The following is an 18210-nucleotide window of genomic DNA, read 5'->3' as shown; positions in this document are numbered from 1 at the left end:
AACCATTCCAGTTCAGTTCCCAGCAATATACAACAGTAACATAACTTAAATCTAACTACAGCTATATGCTTTCCATTCAGTTCCACTCAAGTACATGTATTGGGGGAGGGAATGGGGAGGAGCTAATGGAGCACTGAATCTCCAACCCATAGCCAATTGTATTCTAGCTTGGACACAGCCCCACTCCCCACTGTCCCTTCCTTCTGAGATTTCACCCACATGCTTCCACACTTACTTTTGTCACCATAAGGACTAGAAACTCAGGATGCTGTCCTGTACCCACTTACTATCAGAGTGGGTAGACATGTATAGGATTGCACAGTAAACAATCTTTTCTGTGATTGTTGGGATTCAGTTCTTAACGTAATCTGATGCTGCCTGAAACCTAAGAATACACACAGACCCATGCCTTCCGGTTACTGGATTTTGATTGAAATCCTTAATACAGCTTTCCGCAACCTGCTGCCTTCCAGATGTTTTGGACTACAACTGCCCCAACCAGCACAACCATACTCCCATCAGATCTTACTGGCTGGGGCTGATGGGCATTGTGGTCCAAAACACCTGGAGGGCACCTCCTCAGGGAAGGCTGTTACAATCATTTCACTGTTTGATTGCTTGATTCTGATTTGCTATAAGTAACCTACAGAGTGGCAATTTGCAGCCTGCTCAGACCCCCTTATTCTTTGGAGAGGCTAGTTGTGCCTCAGTTTGAGAATCTGTGACCTTCTCGGTCTGTCGCAGTAGCGACTCTTGGATCCTTGTCAGTGGTGCAGTGGAATCCGCTCCGGGTTTTAGTCTAAACTTTCAAGGAGCTGTCTAAGGTGCTGAAGCACCTGCCACACTGACATGGAGCCACGAGCCACCACTGGTCTGTAGGACGGGGAATTAGGATTTCCCTATGTCCAACCACCCTCTCCCCTCAGCAGTCCTGCTTGTTCCTTCCTCAGGTTCTGCCAAGTGGCCAAGGAGAACGGGATGGACATCTTCCGAGTCTTTGACTCCCTGAATTACCTGCCTAACATGCTTCTGGGGATGGAGGCGGCTGGGCAGGCAGGAGGTGTGGTGGAGGCTGCCATCTCCTACACGGGGGATGTTGCTGACCCCAGTCGGACTAAATACACTCTGGAGTACTATGTCAGCCTTGCTGAAGAGCTGGTCAAAGCTGGAACCCACATCTTGGCCATCAAGGTAGAAGGAGGCAGAAGCCATGGGGGGGGGGGCTCAGCCTCACTCATTTTTTGCCTCCATCGTTCAGAACAGAAAACGTTTTGAGTTCCTCCTCATGCAGATGCAGGACATTATCTGTGATGTTTCTTTTTCCCATTGCTGTGGCAATCGGAGAACAAGTGAGACAACAGGAAATGAACAAATGAGGGGGTGAATCAGCCTCTGGGCTCAGCTGCACAAGGAAGTCAGAGAGAGCACAGGGAGGTAGATGGAGAGAGTCAAGTGACTTAAGAGCCCTCTGTTTCAGGTGGTGCTCAAGGTGGGTCCCCATTCTAGGAAGGTGTGAACCCCAAATAACAGAGGATCCAATTCCTTTCCCTCCATTCTTTCCCTGTCTTGGTTTCTGCCGCATCTGCCATTCTCTTTGTGGCTCCTCCCATGTTTTTCTCTTCTGCCCTGCCCCCCTCACTGATCCCGCCCTCAGCAAAGCCCCACCCCTGATCTTGACCAATCCACATTCCCTCCCCCAGTGCGTTCCCGTGTGCCCTGCCCACCTCACCCTCTCTCTTTCTTGCAGGACATGGCTGGCGTCCTGAAGCCACAGGCCTCCTCCATGCTGGTGGGAGCTCTGCGTGAGAGTTTCCCCAATGTCCCACTGCACATCCACACCCACGACACTTCAGGCGCCGGCGTGGCCTCCATGTTGGCTTGCGCTGCCGCAGGGGCCGACATCGTGGACGTTGCTGTGGATGCCATGTCAGGGATGACCTCCCAGCCAAGCATGGGTGCCATGGTGGCATGTACCCGTGGGACCGAGCACGACACAGGTGCAAAAACCAGCCCAGTTTCACTGACATGTCTCGGGGTAGGAGGGGCTTCTGGGGATTAGGGAAGTGGGGTTGCTGGGGGAGTTATTCCAGAGGGAGAGGAAGCAAGAGCCCTGTAGATGTGTACCAGGTGCTAACTCTGTACTGTTTCAGGTGCAAGCTAAGGCACACCTTTTTATTAAGGCTTTTGAGAATTCTGATTATCCTTTGGCTGAGCAGTTCTATATTGTTTATGGTTTTAGTGAGAATGTTTTGATGTTGTTTTAACTTTTATGGGTGGTGTTCAGTGCTAGTACTACTCTGAGTAGACCCACTGAAGTTAATAAATACTAACAGGGTCACTAATTCCAAAAGGTCTTCTCTAAGTAAGGCTTAGTTGACACTTTTTAAAAAAAGCTTAATTATTTTGTAACCCAACCTAGGGCCTTTTTGGTGAAGATAGATTTAATACTTTGGCTACTGCAAGAAATAGTAATGGCCAATTACATGTTGGATGGCTTTAAATAACCAGTTTAAAATATAGGCCTTTGCAGTTTGATTTTTCTCTTTGTAACCAATCTGTATTTATTTATATTTGACTGAAGTTTTTTTAATGTTTTTTATGGTTGTTTTTCCTGATTTTATTTTTATATGTTGTATTCCGCCTTGATATATGCCCAAGAAAGTGTGGTTTATAAATATGTAGGGCCATCGCAAGATATTTTGCTCCCTGAGGCAAAGGACAAAATGGTTCCTTCCCTCTCTCCATGTATAAAAAGCCAACCAGACTGTATCTTACTTCAAGATTTGTGATGGGGCAGCATCCTCCACCGCTGTCCCTGAGGGCAGCAGGCTAGCTTAGGGGTGCAGGGCAGGCCAGGTGGGACACACCACGGTGTCTCCTAACACCTCACGCTAGATTCCCACCCGCTAGCATCTGTTGCCTCATTTTGCCCAATGGGAGGGCCGGCCCTGGCATTGCAAGAGGAATAGACAAATCCATGGAGGATAATGCTTTCAGTGTCTTCTAGCCATGATGGCTGTGTTTCTCCCTCCACTGTTTCCCACCCCTGGACTTCCAATTTCTACATAGAGCTTACTGAAAGGGATCTCTGTTCCCCCCCACCCCATCCCACCCCCCTTGACTCAGGCATCCAGATGGAGAAAGTTTTTGACTACAGTGAATACTGGGAGATGGCTCGGGGCCTGTATGCCCCCTTCGACTGCACTGCCACCATGAAATCCGGCAATGCCGATGTGTATGAGAACGAGATCCCCGGGGGTCAGTACACCAACCTGCACTTCCAGGCCCACAGCATGGGGCTGGGGAACAAGTTTAAGCAGGTGAAGAAGGCCTATGTAGAAGCCAACAAGCTTCTTGGCGACCTCATCAAGGTAAAAAGAGCCTCCTCCCTTCCAGGAGCCTCAACTCACTTGCATTTCTTTCACCCGCAGGAAGGAGAGGAAGAATTAGCATTTTAGGTACCGGTGGCTCTGAAAGGATTCAAAGAGAATCTTTTTGAAGGGCTGCAGATGGTGGTCCGAAGATAACTCAGTCCCTTTAAGCCTGCAACTGTGCTGACTGGGGCTGATGGGACGTAGTCCGAAGCATCTGGGAGGGCATCGGGTAATGGCAAAAGCTGCAGGAAGGGATCTTGCGAATCATCCCTTGAAGGTAATGCTCGGTTGTAAAAAGATCTGCTTGCCTATCCTTTCCACAGGAGTCTCTGGAGCACACGACTGTCCTGGCTGCAAATGGTCTGTGTACTTACTTACGTGTCCTGCAAAAATCTAATCCAGTTTATCAGTCAGAGCCTGCCACCTGTTTTTGCAGCTCTTCAGCTGCGAGGCATGACAGCCAGCGCTTCAGCACCTCTGATAGCTCCACATTTTCAGTGTGCACCAACAAAAGCTAGAAATTGACTGAGGCCTCCCTCACACCATCCAGATCCACTATATGAACAGACACACACACACATCTGAGACTTCTTAAAGCAGGGCTGGACAATTTGAAGTCCCAGTTGCCTCATCGTAAAAGCCTGCTGCAAGCAATCAGTTCAAACCTCTGGCAGGAGCGATCTGACCCTCCCCTGGTAGCCTCCTGGGCAGAGAAGAAGAGGGAGAGACAAAGGAATGACATACAGACAGAGAGAAAAGGGGTAGCAGAGAAAGGGATGCAATGGGGTGGCAAAGAGAGACAAGGGTTGGCCCTGCCCACCTCTGGTTCCACCCACCAGCAGCATGTGGCCTCCCACCCATAGATTCCTTTCAAGGGAATGAAGCCTTTGACAGAAAAAAAGGTTGCCCACCTCTGTCTTAAAGGAACGGTTTCCTGGCTGCAAAATGAGTACTATTCTCTTTGGGGTCTCACTTGACACAACTGCTGGGGCTGGGAACAGGAGGTGCTTGGATCCTGAGGGCCTTGCTCAAGGTTGACAGGACCATCAACCTTAGGTTCCTCAGCCAGTGGTATAGCAACCCAGTTCACCCTCATCCTGATGCAGTGGAGCAAAAGTGGAGGGAGCACAGCTCTGGGATTTTTTTCAGAGCAGGAGTGATGATGTCTACTGCCAGGGCTCCAATGTAATTGATAGGCCCTCTTTGCTCTAACCATGGACGAGGTGACAATGAAGCTTTCAATTTTTATTATTGTTTATAATAGATTAGCATATCAGGAAATGAGGCTGGCGATTTCTTTCCTTTTCTTCAGTGGGGTTCCTACTTTGCACTAGTAGTTTAAATGGTAACTCTTCTTTGCAAGGTTGTCTGCGTTTCTAGTTAAAAGCTGAAGGTTGCATTTTGACTGGCTGAAGATCTTTTGTTTAAAAGCTCAATGAGTTTTACAAGTCAAACCCTATGCTGTCAAAAGAAAGCACCCCTGAATCCAGTGTAGCTTACTCTCCTAATAAAGTGGTCATTATGCTATGTATTGCTGTTCTTTGTGTAAATATATACACATATACACACACAGATCAACACAGCTTGTGTATTTTGGGGCTCTCATTGGGGGGAGGGCTATGGAAGGCTGTCACGATGAGCTCCTGCAGTTCAAATTCACCAATATGCCACTGGTCCCTGAGTCTTGACTATCAGTCAACACAAGAAACTCATCTATCCTCTCAAGGGGGCCGCATGCTCACCTCTTTCCCCTTCTTACCTCCCCCCTTTCTGCTCCCTGCAGGTGACACCTTCTTCTAAGATTGTGGGCGACCTGGCACAGTTCATGGTTCAGAACAACTTGACGCAGGAGGAAGTGGAGGCTCAGGCAGATGAGCTCTCCTTTCCACTCTCCGTGGTGGAGTTCCTACAAGGCTACATCGGCATTCCCTATGGGGGCTTCCCAGAGCCCTTCCGCTCCAAAGTAGGCTCCGTGCAGATCCGTGAATTGCTATTATCCAGTCCGCATCTGTGTTGGAATAGTTGTTAAGATGGATATAAATTTAATCAATATAATCAGGATATTAATTTGAACTATCATTATCATTATTATTATTGTTATTATTATTATTATTATTATCAGTCAACTGATTTCAGTGAGTGCCCTCTGACTAATACTGCACATCATCCATTGTTGTTGTTAATTAAATTTCTCAGACACGCACTGAAAACCATCTCAAGGCAGCACAACAAATTTAATAACTTAAAAAATAGTAAGGCAAGAAAACGGAAATGTAGCCATATCTTGCTAAGGACAAGACCTGGCAAAAGTACCTAAAGTAGAAATATCCTGGCAGATGAAACTGTAACTAATGCAAATCAGAAATAACAACCAGCCCATCAGATACCATCAGATCCCTGGCCCAGAGGAAGGTCTTGATCTGGCTCTGAAAAGATAGTAATGTCAGCATCAGGTGGGCCCCCGCTGGAGAGTGCCAAAACTAAAATTGGTTAGGGGGGGCCATAACCAAAATGGTCCTTCCCATGTATTAGCTTAATTTCAGGTGGAATAGAATATATACCCTCTTTATACCCAGCCTGGTGCCCTCCAGATGTTGTGGACCAGAACTCCCCAAGTGCAGCTGTGTTGGCTGGAGCTGATGTAGTCCAAAATTTCTGGAGGGCATCAGGTTGGGGAAGGCTGCCACAGAACATAACCTCAAGTAGAGAACAAACTCGCATTGTTCTTTAATAAGAACATATAAGGCTTTCAGAAAGCCTACGAATGCATTTTAAAACATGCACCCGCTCATTGTTTAGCCTCCTATCTCAGACAGTCAAGGTACAATACAGCCCAACGCTGGTGGGTTCCGTGGCATTCTCTGATGGCAACGCCAAAGGATTCATTGTTTTGATGGTTCTTCAATGATTAGGAGAGGGTCTGATTTAGGTGAGGATTCATCCTTGAGGAGGGGGACCCTGTAACTCTGTCCTCACTGTTCCCTGCCTCTCTCTGCACAGATGCCAAATCCTCGTCTGTCTGTTATTTCATTTTACAAATTTAGAAACCACTGCAGTCCGAGGTCATCAAAGCAGTGTACAGCCATAAAATACCAAGAAATACAAATTCTAAAAACACTTAAAACTATTTCTTCAAACTCTGAAAACAAAACAATATTCCTAAAGATGTACAGCTAATGTTTCAAAAATAACGGGGTTGTGTCGCAGGGAAAGCCGCCTTAAACACAAATATCTTCAGTAGGTGCCTAAACATGCTGTTAGACATCTGTCTAATTTTGGCTGGAGGGCTAAAGCCCAGTTTCTAGTATAAACTAAGTTTAGGGGCATGTGGTGCTGTCAGTAGAGCCCCATCTGAGGAGCTGAGTAGGGCTATATTGGGCGGGGTGGTCCCATATGTAACCTGGTCCCAGCCAAGACCAGCCAGTATCCTGTCCTGCTGCATCAAAGACATGAGCTGTCTTCTTTACACCTTCCCAGGTGTTGAAAGATCTGCCCCGCATCGAGGGCCGCCCGGGGGCCTCACTGCCCCCCACGGACTTTGCAAAGTTGGAGCAGGAGCTTTGCCAACAGCACGAGGAGGAGATCACGACAGAGGACGTTCTGTCTGCTGCTATGTACCCCAAGGTCTTCAACGAGTTCAAAGAGTTCACAGCCACCTTTGGGCCTGTCGAATGCCTCAACACTCGCCTCTTCCTGGAGGGCCCGAAGATAGCAGAAGAGTTTGAGGTGACACGTAGGGTGGGGGTCCGGGGCAGAGATTCACACACTCTCTCTTGTCAAGGGGGAATGGCTCAGAGGATGCTGCTCCAACCTGGGTGTAGGTGCTGGGCCCCCGCCGTTGCCCAGCTAACTGTTGTCACCGGCTAGCAGTGTTTCAATGAGTGTCAGTTATTTGCTGCTTCTGAAATGGGTGCCTTTGGAGCAGCAGAAGCACGTAATCAGACAGAGTCTTTCCTAGCCTTGCCTGGGGATGCCATTGGGGACTGGACCCTTCCTGCGCGCAAAGCAAATCCTCAACCACTGAGCTGTGGCCCTTCCCCTCAAAAATATAATAAGGTTCTAGTCCATCTGGTTCTGAATAAAAGGCTGGTTTATAGTGAGTCAGCTCTCCAGGGTTTCAAATAGGAGCCATTACAGCCCCACCTAGAGGTCTAGAGAGCTGAGTCTGCAGGCAAGATGTTCTGCCGCTGAGCTGTGGGCCTTCTCCAAAGCTGCTTCCTACCAAATCAGACCATTGGTCCATCTAGCTCAGTACAGTCTACACTGACTAGCAGCAGCTCTCTGGGGCTTCACAGAGGTATTTCTAGCCCTACCTGGAGGTGCCAGAGATTGAAGCTCAGACCTTCTGCACACAAAGTAGGTGCTCTTCCACTCAGCAACAGCCCTTCCCCTATCAGGGTTTGAGCCTTGCACCTCCCTACCTTACGTATCTAGGCCTCCAGGGCAAGGGAACTCGCATCTCACTTTCTTCCCCCCCCACACACACACAGGTAGAGCTGGAACGCGGGAAGACCCTTCACATCAAAGCCTTGGCCCTGGGAGACTTAAACCGGGCTGGCCAGAGGGAAGTCTTCTTTGAACTGAATGGGCAGCTCCGCTCCATCCTGGTCAAGGACACAAAAGCCATGAAGGTAATGAATGCATGCATGTGCAAATAAAGACCGGGCAGGGGGAGAGACAAGATCTGGATCACAGCTTGCAAAATAGGATGCACAGCTCAGCCATGTCCTTTGGAAGGATGAATTGCTTGCACATGTGTGTAAACATGTTTTGCTTGGTTCAGATGTTTTTCCAGTAATCAAAATTCATCTGTTCCCTCCTAAAAAAATCTCACAACCAACCATGCAAATATTAAAAATAACTAGATTAATCAGCACTGAAATGCATATAACAATCGGCAGCAGAGGTGGAATAAGTAGGGAATTAAAAAAATAATTTCTTACTCATAAATGGTGATTTAATCATGACAGTAATGTGCTGCATTGTATCTCTTTTGAGCCTCGTACTTTATCATCTTTGTCCAGCACCTTCTCCAGCATCCTATTCCCAACAGTGGCCCCAGCCGGATACCCTTAGGAGTCCCATAAAAAGCAGCCTCCAGCAAGACAGGGGTATGCTTCCTCTGAACATGGAGATTCTGTTGGCTAACATCACTAAAAGCTGACTCCTCCTCCATGAATCTATATCTCCAATAATTTTTAAAAAAATTATCTATGAGGCAATCAACATGTTCAGAGGATCAACATGGTATAGCCCTCTAGGGATTAGTAGAGTTGGAAGGGCCATCGAGAGCAACCCCCTGCTCAATGCGGGAATCCAAGTCAAAGCATCCCCGACAGGTGGTTGTCCAGCTGCCTCTTGGATGCCTCCAGTGATGGAGACCCACCACCTCCCTAGGCCATTGGTTCCATTGCTGCACTGCTGTAACAGTTAGGAGGTTTTTCCTGATGTTCAGTTGAAATCTGGCTTCCTGCAAGTGAGCCCATTATTCTGTGTCCTGCATAATACTCTCTTGTGTTTTTTCAAAACACAAATTAACCACACAGAGAAAACATCAGGGAGAAATTATCCAGGCTATACTCTTCATGCAGTCTTCCCCAACCTGGTGGACTACAGCTTCTGGGGCTGATGGGAGTTGCACTCCAAAACTTCCAGAGGATGCCAGGTTGGGAAAAGCTGTCCTAACATAACATCTCTCTCTCTCTCTTCCACTCCAGGAAATGCATTTCCACCCCAAAGCCCTGAAGGATGTCAAAGGTCAAATTGGGGCCCCCATGCCTGGGAAGGTGATTGACATCAAAGTGCAGGAAGGGGCCCTTGTTGAGAAGGGGCAGCCGCTCTGTGTCCTGAGCGCTATGAAAATGGAGACGGTGGTCAACTCACCCTTGACAGGAACCATCAAGAAGATCTATGTCAAGCCAGATATGAGTTTGGAAGGGGATGACCTTATCCTGGAGATTGAGTAGCCCACCCCACTCCATGATGTCACAACCGGTCACGCCCCACACATACACTACCACCGCAAAAAAGAGCTCCTTTCCCTTCCCTCCATTATGACCCAGTCTGTATAACTGAGTCTCCCGGCTTCACATGTGTGAGGTATAGGACTCCATGTCTTCTCCTTCCTCTCCATCCACATCTTCTTCTGCATTCTGAATTGTTCAGGTGGGGCAGCTCTCAGAAACAAAAGGGGGGAGTGAGTCATGTGGGTCAGCACCAGCACCAGCTGGTTCCCTTAAGAGGCTGACGAGGAATCATTTTGGGTGTTGTTTTTCAGCTGTTCCCTCCATCTTACTTCAGGAAGGTGGCAGCGATTTCAGTCTCCCTCTGCCAAAGGGGAGATCTTAAAAAGAAATTTGAGAAAAACGGACCTGAGCAGACCTAGTTGCATAGGAGCCCTCTTCCCAGATTCCATGGACCAATTTGGGTTAGAGGTGGCAACTTTTCCTCACCATCTCCCTCTCCTGCTGCCCTTCACTGCTCACCTCTCCCTTCCCCACCAAAGAAATCTTCAGCACAACCTCTTCCACCTCAGGTCCCCAGTTGTCGTTGGACTGCATCTGCTATCATCCGTGGCCATTGGCTAAGCCAGCTGTGGTTGATGGGAGTTGTAGTCCAACAACATTTGGGGACCCAAGTGTGAAGAACAGTGCTTTAGCTGCATGTCCTTCCTCACCTCCCTCTGCCCCCACAACCCCCTCTAAGAATCACAATCTCAGATTCAGCATTGCCTTATGGTTGGGGGGTTGGGTCAGGGTCTTTCCTTCATTCCTCCTTTCATCCCTTACCCTTTCATTTCCCTGACAAATCAGGGAATTTCTATGAATAGGGTTGCCATATTCCAGTCCCACAAATCCAGGCTCCCGACCCTGCCACGGATTACGAGAGGGAGCTCCCAGCCCCCCCAACTGCGCAGACCCGCGATACCCTCCTGCATGCTCCACTTACCTCTCCCTTGACATAAATACTAGTCGCGCTGCGGGCGCAACCCTGCCATCAACCAAGATAGTGGCCAAGGTTTCCGTAAGGGGCTGATGCCCTTGTCGCCGTCTTGGTTGGTGGCAGGGATGCGCACATGTAACACGCACATGTGCCATCAACCCCGATAGCAGTGGAGACATCAGCCCCTCAGGGAAGCCTCGGCCGCCATCTTGGTTGATGGCAGGGTTGCGCCCGCAGCGCGACTGGCATTTATGTCAAGGGAGAGGTAGGTGGGTAGAACCTGCATGTCTGTGCCAGGGCCTGGAGTAGCCTGGTGCTGGCCGACCTTGCCTACCCCGCACACCTCTCTTCTCCTCACCAGTCTCTGCAGTTCAGTGCCCGCCCGGAAAATCTGGGCCACCGAATGGGCTAAGCAGGCTATAATCCACGTAAAACCCGGCTAACTGGGCAATATGGCAACCCTATCTATGAAGCCAAATTGCTGATAGCCCTTTCTTCGGGGTGGGGGTGTTAAAACCTTCCCTCCCCTGTTTGTGATGTACAAAGCGATCCCAAGCAAAAGAGTGACCTATGCCAGGCTTCACCAACCTGGCATCCTCTGGATATTTTGGACTACAGTGGGGCTGATGGGAGTTGTAGTCCAAAATGTCTGGAGGGCACCAGGTTGGCAAAGCCTGGCTTAGACGGTGTGTTGTTTACAGGGTTGTTCATCGAGGGCCGGGAGGGGAGCAAATGTGAGGTCCTTCCCCTTCCTTATACCCATAGGTGAGGGAACAAAACAGAATCACTGAGCGCAAATCATTTTCCTAGCTGGACTGAGCTGAAAGGAAATATCATAGCATCTGAGGAATCACAGGACAATATGATGAAACATGGGACCCATCAGAAACTTCACTTGAAAGAAATGCAATCGCTATATAAATATCTAAATATCTGATGAAGATGTCCTTGTGTGGTACGTGGAGGGAGAGGGGTTGGGGAGGTGCAATTGTCGCTCCTCCGCCTCAGACTGCTGCCTGGCCCTTCCCTTTGCTTCATTCTGGTTCACCCAGATGCCCCACAGACTTCCTCCTGTAATACCTTTAGTGGGGCCCTTTGCCAACCTTCCGGTGGCTGCATGTCAGCAGTGGGTGCGGCCCTTGCACTTTTGCATGACAACTCTTAAACAGGACACACGGCCCCCTCCACCCAGCTGATCTATGCTCTCCAAATCATCAATCTGGTGATGGGCGAGGGAGCAATTTGCATCCCCCATCAGGGTGCTGGCTTGGGGAGAGACCCAGCACTGTGGCTGTTTTAATTGCCAAAAATCAGTGGAGTCTTGGGAAGCCAGGAAGCATCACGTGGAGGGAGGCTGGTGGGAGGGTGTTGTCCACCTCCAGTGTAGCCTCCACCAACTGCAGCTCAGGAGGGCATTGTTAGAGTGTCCCAGGGCTTGCCTCAGATCTTTTGGGCCAGGCTGCAGATCTCATGCCCTTTCTTCCCTCCCCCATTCAAAAGAAAACCTTGGCTTCACACCCTGCAAAACATAGCGGCTGTGAGTCTCAGCCACCCACCGTCATAATTTGCCCGGAGGCTGTAGCTAGATGTGGGTGAGAGCGAATGAGAGAGGAGTCATGTTGGAAAAGTCGTGTTTTCATTTTTTAAAAATATGTGCGTAACCTGCTGTTCTCCCTGACAGAGGTCCCAATCTGCATACTGCGTCCAGGGCTCAGAAAATCTTGTCGGTGCCCCATACCTCAGAACAGACCCTAGAAGCAAGAGTCCTCCAGAATTCAGCCTATGTTTGCACCTGCACATATAGGTAGAATTTGTGTCACAGTCCTGTACTCCTAGACAGTAAAAAATCCTTGCCATAGCCCCCCCACCTTACCCTGAGGTGAACACCATCCCTCTGTCCTTTCATCCGAGACTCAGAGCTGGCTCTGAGTTCCAGCTTCTCCCCCAGGCCATGAGCTGGAAGAGCAGGGGATAGCAGAGGCCAGTTGCCAACTTTTTTATTTGCCTTGGCTCCTGTGGTATTAACTGCCAGCTCCTGATTACAGAAATCTTAACAGGTCAAGCATTTCCAAACATAAAAGGCAAAGTGATGGGGAAAGTTTCCTCTGCTAAATTTTATCACACTAGGCAGCTTCTGCCACACATGAAAGTTGGCAATGGTTCTAGGGAGAATCTCTTCTGTTCCAGCTTTTCTCCTGCCACGATGTTTAACCACTTCTCCCACGCAGCCTCTGCTTCACCTAAATGTGCAAATGCTAACTTCAAAGGCATCTTCTTATTAACACATCAATTATTCTTAAGCTATTATTGTCTTTTCAAATTGAGAGTGAATTTTTGGAGAATTAAGTGAGCGCTCAGCAGGGGTTGGAATCAGAGCTCAGGTGGCTCTTCAGTGCTGCAATTAGCGAGCAGGGGGATGGGTGCAGAGAAGAGTGAGGGGGCTTGTAGGTCATGAGAAAGGCAAAGCAGAATGGCTCTCTGCATCCAGAGATGAATGTTTGAGGACATCCCGTAGTAGTAAAGTGGTTGTCCCATATGAGAATGTTGAAATTTGATACAGAAAATTTGAGGCAGGCAAGCCAAGTTTGTTCAAGGCGGTTAAAACAAAAAGGATTGCAAGGAGCTCATAAGAGGAGCCTGCTGGATCAGGCCAGTGGCTCATCTAGTCCAGCATCCTGTTCTCACAGTGGCTAACCTGAAGCAGAAACTAGGTGCAAGAGTACTCTCGTGATTTCCAGGAACTGGTATTCAGAAGTATACTGCCTCCAACTGTGGAAGCAAAGCATAGCCAGAGCTCCAAAAGGATCTCTCCAAACTGGATGAATGAGTAAACTGGCAAATGCAATTTAAACATAAAAGTGATGTGCACTGGGGCAAAATAAATAAATCTTGATTTCATATATAGGCTCACAGAATCAGAACTGGTGCTGACCAACCAGGAATGAGACCTCAGGACTGTAGTGGCTAGCTGGATGAAGTTGTGGACAGCAGACAAATTCAATGCTATGGACCTTTAGGAAAGGGAAAGAAAATAAAACTGCCCATATAATGCTGTGATACAAATCTACGGTGCAACTGCACCAGTGGCGTTACTAGCGGGGTGCGGGGAGTGCGGACCGCACTCGGGTGACACCATGAGAGGGGTGACACCCAGAGCCACCCCATCGTGGGGCAGGGCACCTGCGCCGTTGCCCGGCAAAGGAGCCGAGAAGTGCTCCAGGTCGGCGTCGGAGCAGCCAACTCCTCCTTGGAGGCAGGCAGGTGAGTGGGCGAGACCAGGAGCAGCGTCGGCAGGGCGAGGGAGGTGTGCCGGCATTCCCAGGCCTGCTTCTCCAGCTGGGTGCCCCTCCGGCGTGCACCCTCTCAGGGGCATGGCTGGGTGGCCTCGCACACGCTCAGCAGGAGATTTGGGGGCTCGCCAAGGAGATACCGCACTGGGTGACACCAACCCTAGTGACGCCACTGAACTGCACTTGAAATACTGTATATAGTTCTGGTCACCTCACCGCAAAAATAATATTGTGGAGCTGGAAAAGTTCAGAAAGGGACAGCCAACATGATTAAAGGGGTTGGAGCAACCCTAAATGACTTTGGCCAAAATATCTGAAAGACCTCCCTCTTCCCCACAGACCTCTTGGATGTGAAGATCAGCAGAGAAGCCCAGGTGGGCATGGCCTGGTAGAAGGCAATCTCTGTGGCAGCCCCTAAGTTGTGGCATTTCCTGCCCACCGAGGTGCATCTGAAATTTCACTCTACAGTTTTTGGCAAAGCTGAATACGTATTCTTTATCCTGGCCTTCGACACCTGAGATGTATATTTTTAAGACCTGCCCCATTTTTGTTCTTAATTGTTTTTAAGGATATTTTTAAACTGTTGTCGTTTAACCTGGAACTTCAGGGGGAATGGCTGGTAATACAGTAAAATAAGAATATGAAAATACAAGAATATGAAAAGACACGAAAACACCTGGCTTGATTAGACAAAAACGGTTTGTTTGTTTGTTTGATATTTTCTGGCATTTGTATCCTTTCTTCCATCATGGAACCCTAGGCAGTTGTATGTGTGGTTTTCAGTCACCCATTCAGGCATTGATCGCACCCAATCCTGATTAGCTTTAGCGAGATAATGGTTTCATTTGCTTTCTTGTTCCCAACAGCAACCAATCAGGAAACATGCTAGAAGAGCACGAACGCAGCCTCTCCTGCTGTGGCCCCCCTCAACAACTGATATTTAGAGGTAGACTGCCTTTGAACATAGAGGTTCCATTTAGTTGCCCTGCATGCATAAATTTGTGCAACATTTTTTTTTAAAAAAAAACCCAGCATGTAGCCTTCACCCATCTGGTGCAGTACTGGCTGAGGCTGCTGGAAGCTGTTCAAAACATCTGGAAGGCCCCAGCTCAGGAAGGCTGTGTTAGGTCCAAACCCAACACGCAAGTCGCCCTGCCAACCCCAACTCGCTTATTACACCCGGGAAGAGTGCGGAGTTGAGTGCAAATGAACCCACTATCAGAGATCAAGTAACATGAGACAAAGAACCTTTGCAAAGGGGACCCAATACTTACAAGCCGAAGCAGGCCTGCATGGGAACCTCGTTTATTGGTGTCATAGGGTTTATATAGGCTCACCCCAATGTTTACAGTATCGGGCATACGTCACAAAATACAAAAGAAGCAGTTGCTAGACACTATAGCTTTGGGGCAGACAAAAGGAGGTAAAGGGGTGTAGGGGGAAGGACGAAAGTGGAAACACTAAGATTATCTCTTAGATTCCATGTCTGCATACTTCGCATGTCCTAGAGATAAGCACCATGCAACTACAGAAGAAGGGAAGAGTAAAGGGGTGGCCGGCTGCAACCGGGCGCCCCATGGGTAGGAGACAGACATGAAAATTACTACGCTTGCATATCAAAGGGTTTCACAAGTCAAGATCTGAGGGGCAGCGGAACAGCTTATAACATTTCTATGCAAGGCACCTTTATAGCAATAAACAAGGTCATAGGCATGGATGTGATACAAGCGATACATAGTAGGGAAATTTCCAGCTTAAACCGGCTTTTATTATGCGAGCCACTGGAATGTAGGTAAGGGCCAGGTCGCCAGGGAATAAACTGACATTTTATATCAAAAGTCAACTAAAGGCCATTTTGGTTCTATTTCCCATAATGCCTGAATTTGTTTGGGTAAGGCAAGTGAACTATAGTATTGCAGACGACTGAGGTTCAATTTTGATCCTAACAGCTGCCACATTCAAAGTGCTTTATATCCACTATTTCTGTAACATTTTCAACCCACACTTAAACTATTGGGGGAGGTTGCCAAAAGCCACTTTGCAAATTAATGCAAAAGTGAGTTTCTAGTGACGATGTCCTGGTTTGCAGCTATGTCTTCCTTTTAGCTGCTGCTGCTGCTGGCCTTGAGAACAACCTCTAGGCTCAGATGAGCCTTTCAATTTGCATTGTCTTGCTTCTTTTCCTGCCCATAAAGCATCTTCAGATTGAATTCATCAGGCAGCAGTATTCAAAAAGCCAATCAATAGCATTAACAATTAATGATTCATGCCAGGTTAATTATGAGGCAACAAGACCAGACCTGTCAAGGTCACGCCATTGCCTGTCTGCTCTATGCAGCCTCTTCCAGTCACTGTGAAGCCCCTGCCTGCTTGCCCCTTCCGTAGGGAGATCCCTGGCCATCCCACCACCACATGACCATTGAAGGACTAGCTATTCAGTCAACAGAATAATTTCCCTGGTCATCTGAATTATCACTTGTGGGAGGAGGAGAACTCCCTGCATCCAGACAACTAGCCTGTCAGGTAGAAGGGATAGCATATCCAAATATTTTCTATGTGCAATCTGTACTAGTACAGTCTAGGAACAGCTGTGCCACTTGATTGTGCTGGTTGTGTCAAGATAATGTGCCCAAAAGAATGCTGTTTTGAAGGCTTCCCAGAAGTAAGATTTTCATTCTCTCACTTGGGAAATGTTCACAGTTTCAAAACTACACAAGAAAGAGACTCTTCACTTCCAGAACAATTTTGATTTAATTTTTTTTTAAAAAAAATATTGTACGAAAGAGAAAGTGCTGATCCATGTATATATAAGGTCTTTAAAAATCAAAGGTTGTCTTGCCGACTTGAAAACGGTTCTGCTCCAAATCTCACCTTTCTCTCCCCCCACTGGTCCTTTCTCTTTACACCCTTTCCCAATCTTCCTTCCCCTTTGGTGTGAAATTGACTCATCTACAAGCACTCTTCACCTTGAGACCAAGTCTCAGTGCAGATCCTACTGCTTCAACATCCAGCCAACTTTCTGTCCCCCTCCCCACCCCACATCTTTGAGTTACATCCAGCCTGAGGAAAGTGTCAAGAGAACTCAAAAACTTGCTCACAATTGCCCAACTGTGGATTTAGGAAAATGGAACAAACCGTCTTCCTTCCCCTCAGCAAAGTTTGCCAGCAGTTATGGGTGCAGTTATTAAATACACCCATGATACAAATCTGCATAAAATATGCATATGTCCATTTCTATGGATCAATGCCTCTGGGCAAATTAAGATGGTGGGTGGCTGGGATCTGTTGCCTTGTGGACAAAGTTGTTTTAAAGAGAGACGGAAAGAGACAGAAGATTTTGGCCCCTGGTAATTCTCAAGGTACCAAATGCTGGATCAAACCGTCAGGGAAAACTTCCTGCTTTGCAACAGGATGAAACCCCGTGCTTCAGGTGGTGGCACTATAAGGGCGGGGAAATTATTTAACTGTGCATGTTGCTTTTCCATATAAACATGCTCACAGTGGTTCACAACACAACAAAAATGCAAGTCATTACATTACAATCAAATACTAAACAATTTCAAAACAACAATCCAACAAACAACCCAGGTCAATTACATGAGCATTATAGCATTTAAAGTCATCACAAACAATTAAAACATACCAACTAACGACAAACATTTCAATGCAAGAAACAATACAATATAAAAAACAAGTCAGCCAGTCAGTCACCCCAGTTTAGATGTTATGGCCTCTACTGATTGCTGTCAATGTTGCTGCTGCTGCCATAAAAGGGTTCCCTGACCCAAACACCAGCCAGAGGCCTCTCAAGAAAGTGTCCAGAGCTGGCTCAGGCGTTCCTGGTCTGGAAAGCAGGATTAGCATAATAGGTGAATGTAAGAATGGTGCAATTTCCAGAGAGCCATGCTGCAGCAAATACAATACAATATTGTATAAATAAAGGGCTTTCCATAGGCCTCTGCTTGGCCATTGTGAGAACAGGATGCTCAACTAGATGGGCTATCGGCTTTGTCTGGCAGACTCTCCTTATGTTCTTATCTTTTCGAATTCTACCAGATGAGCTCTGTGTACCTTGATACCTTGTATATTCCACCAACACTGTCCAAAGCGTCTCTGTGTGTATGCATCCATGCAAATGTGTGCAGGTTATAAGACACCACTGACACAAGCTAAGAGCTCCTCCAGGCAACCTGTTTATTAAGCATTCCTCCTGATTTGCTTGTGCAAAGCTTGTGCAGAGGTTAGATTGTACACAGTCTTGATTGAGCATTCATTTACATGACAACGATCATCCTGCATCCATCCTGATTTGCTTGCCATTAGTCCTTCGTTCACCCCACTTTTCAATGCATTTCCACATCACAAAAAGAGATGCCGCATAGAACCTTAAACTGTTTCCGTTGTGCAAATGTAAAGTTCCATGTATGTGCTTGAATCCATTCTGCAAATTAGTGACAGTCTGGAGCTCCCCCGCCACATTTGATTGGAATAGGGAATAGTTGCATATGGCCAAGAAGGCCTGCAGCACTTGCAGCCCTTCACACAGAGAACATTTACAGATTATCACTAAAACAGCAGATCACACTTTAGAAGCCTGCCTCACA

At 47.7% G+C, this 18210-nt stretch overlaps 1 protein-coding gene across 10 annotated transcripts in view; it reads left to right on the top strand.

Annotated features, from left to right (window-relative positions):
• Positions 1-14281, top strand: part of PC (pyruvate carboxylase) — a 328935-nt gene extending 314654 nt beyond the window's left edge. For 8 of the 10 annotated variants that reach the window (XM_061606799.1, XM_061606801.1, XM_061606800.1 and 5 more), the window contains 7 exons: positions 951-1191; positions 1748-1997; positions 3127-3371; positions 5158-5337; positions 6852-7100; positions 7865-8005; positions 9092-10382. In XM_061606799.1, coding sequence (XP_061462783.1) covers positions 951-1191; positions 1748-1997; positions 3127-3371; positions 5158-5337; positions 6852-7100; positions 7865-8005; positions 9092-9340 — 1555 coding nt within the window. In that variant the 3' untranslated portion in view covers positions 9341-10382. Of the gene's footprint in view, positions 1-950; positions 1192-1747; positions 1998-3126; positions 3372-5157; positions 5338-6851; positions 7101-7864; positions 8006-9091; positions 10383-11997; positions 12121-13945 lie in introns of those variants that run through there. The other 2 variants (XM_061606797.1, XM_061606807.1) reach the window with 2 other exon arrangements.
• The last annotated feature ends 3929 nt before the right edge of the window (positions 14282-18210 follow it).

Source organism: Rhineura floridana, chromosome 22 (genome assembly GCF_030035675.1).
Source record: "Rhineura floridana isolate rRhiFlo1 chromosome 22, rRhiFlo1.hap2, whole genome shotgun sequence".
Lineage (NCBI taxonomy): Eukaryota > Metazoa > Chordata > Lepidosauria > Squamata > Rhineuridae > Rhineura > Rhineura floridana.
Note: the sequence above shows the minus strand (reverse complement) of the source record. Positions and strands in the feature narration are given on the sequence as shown.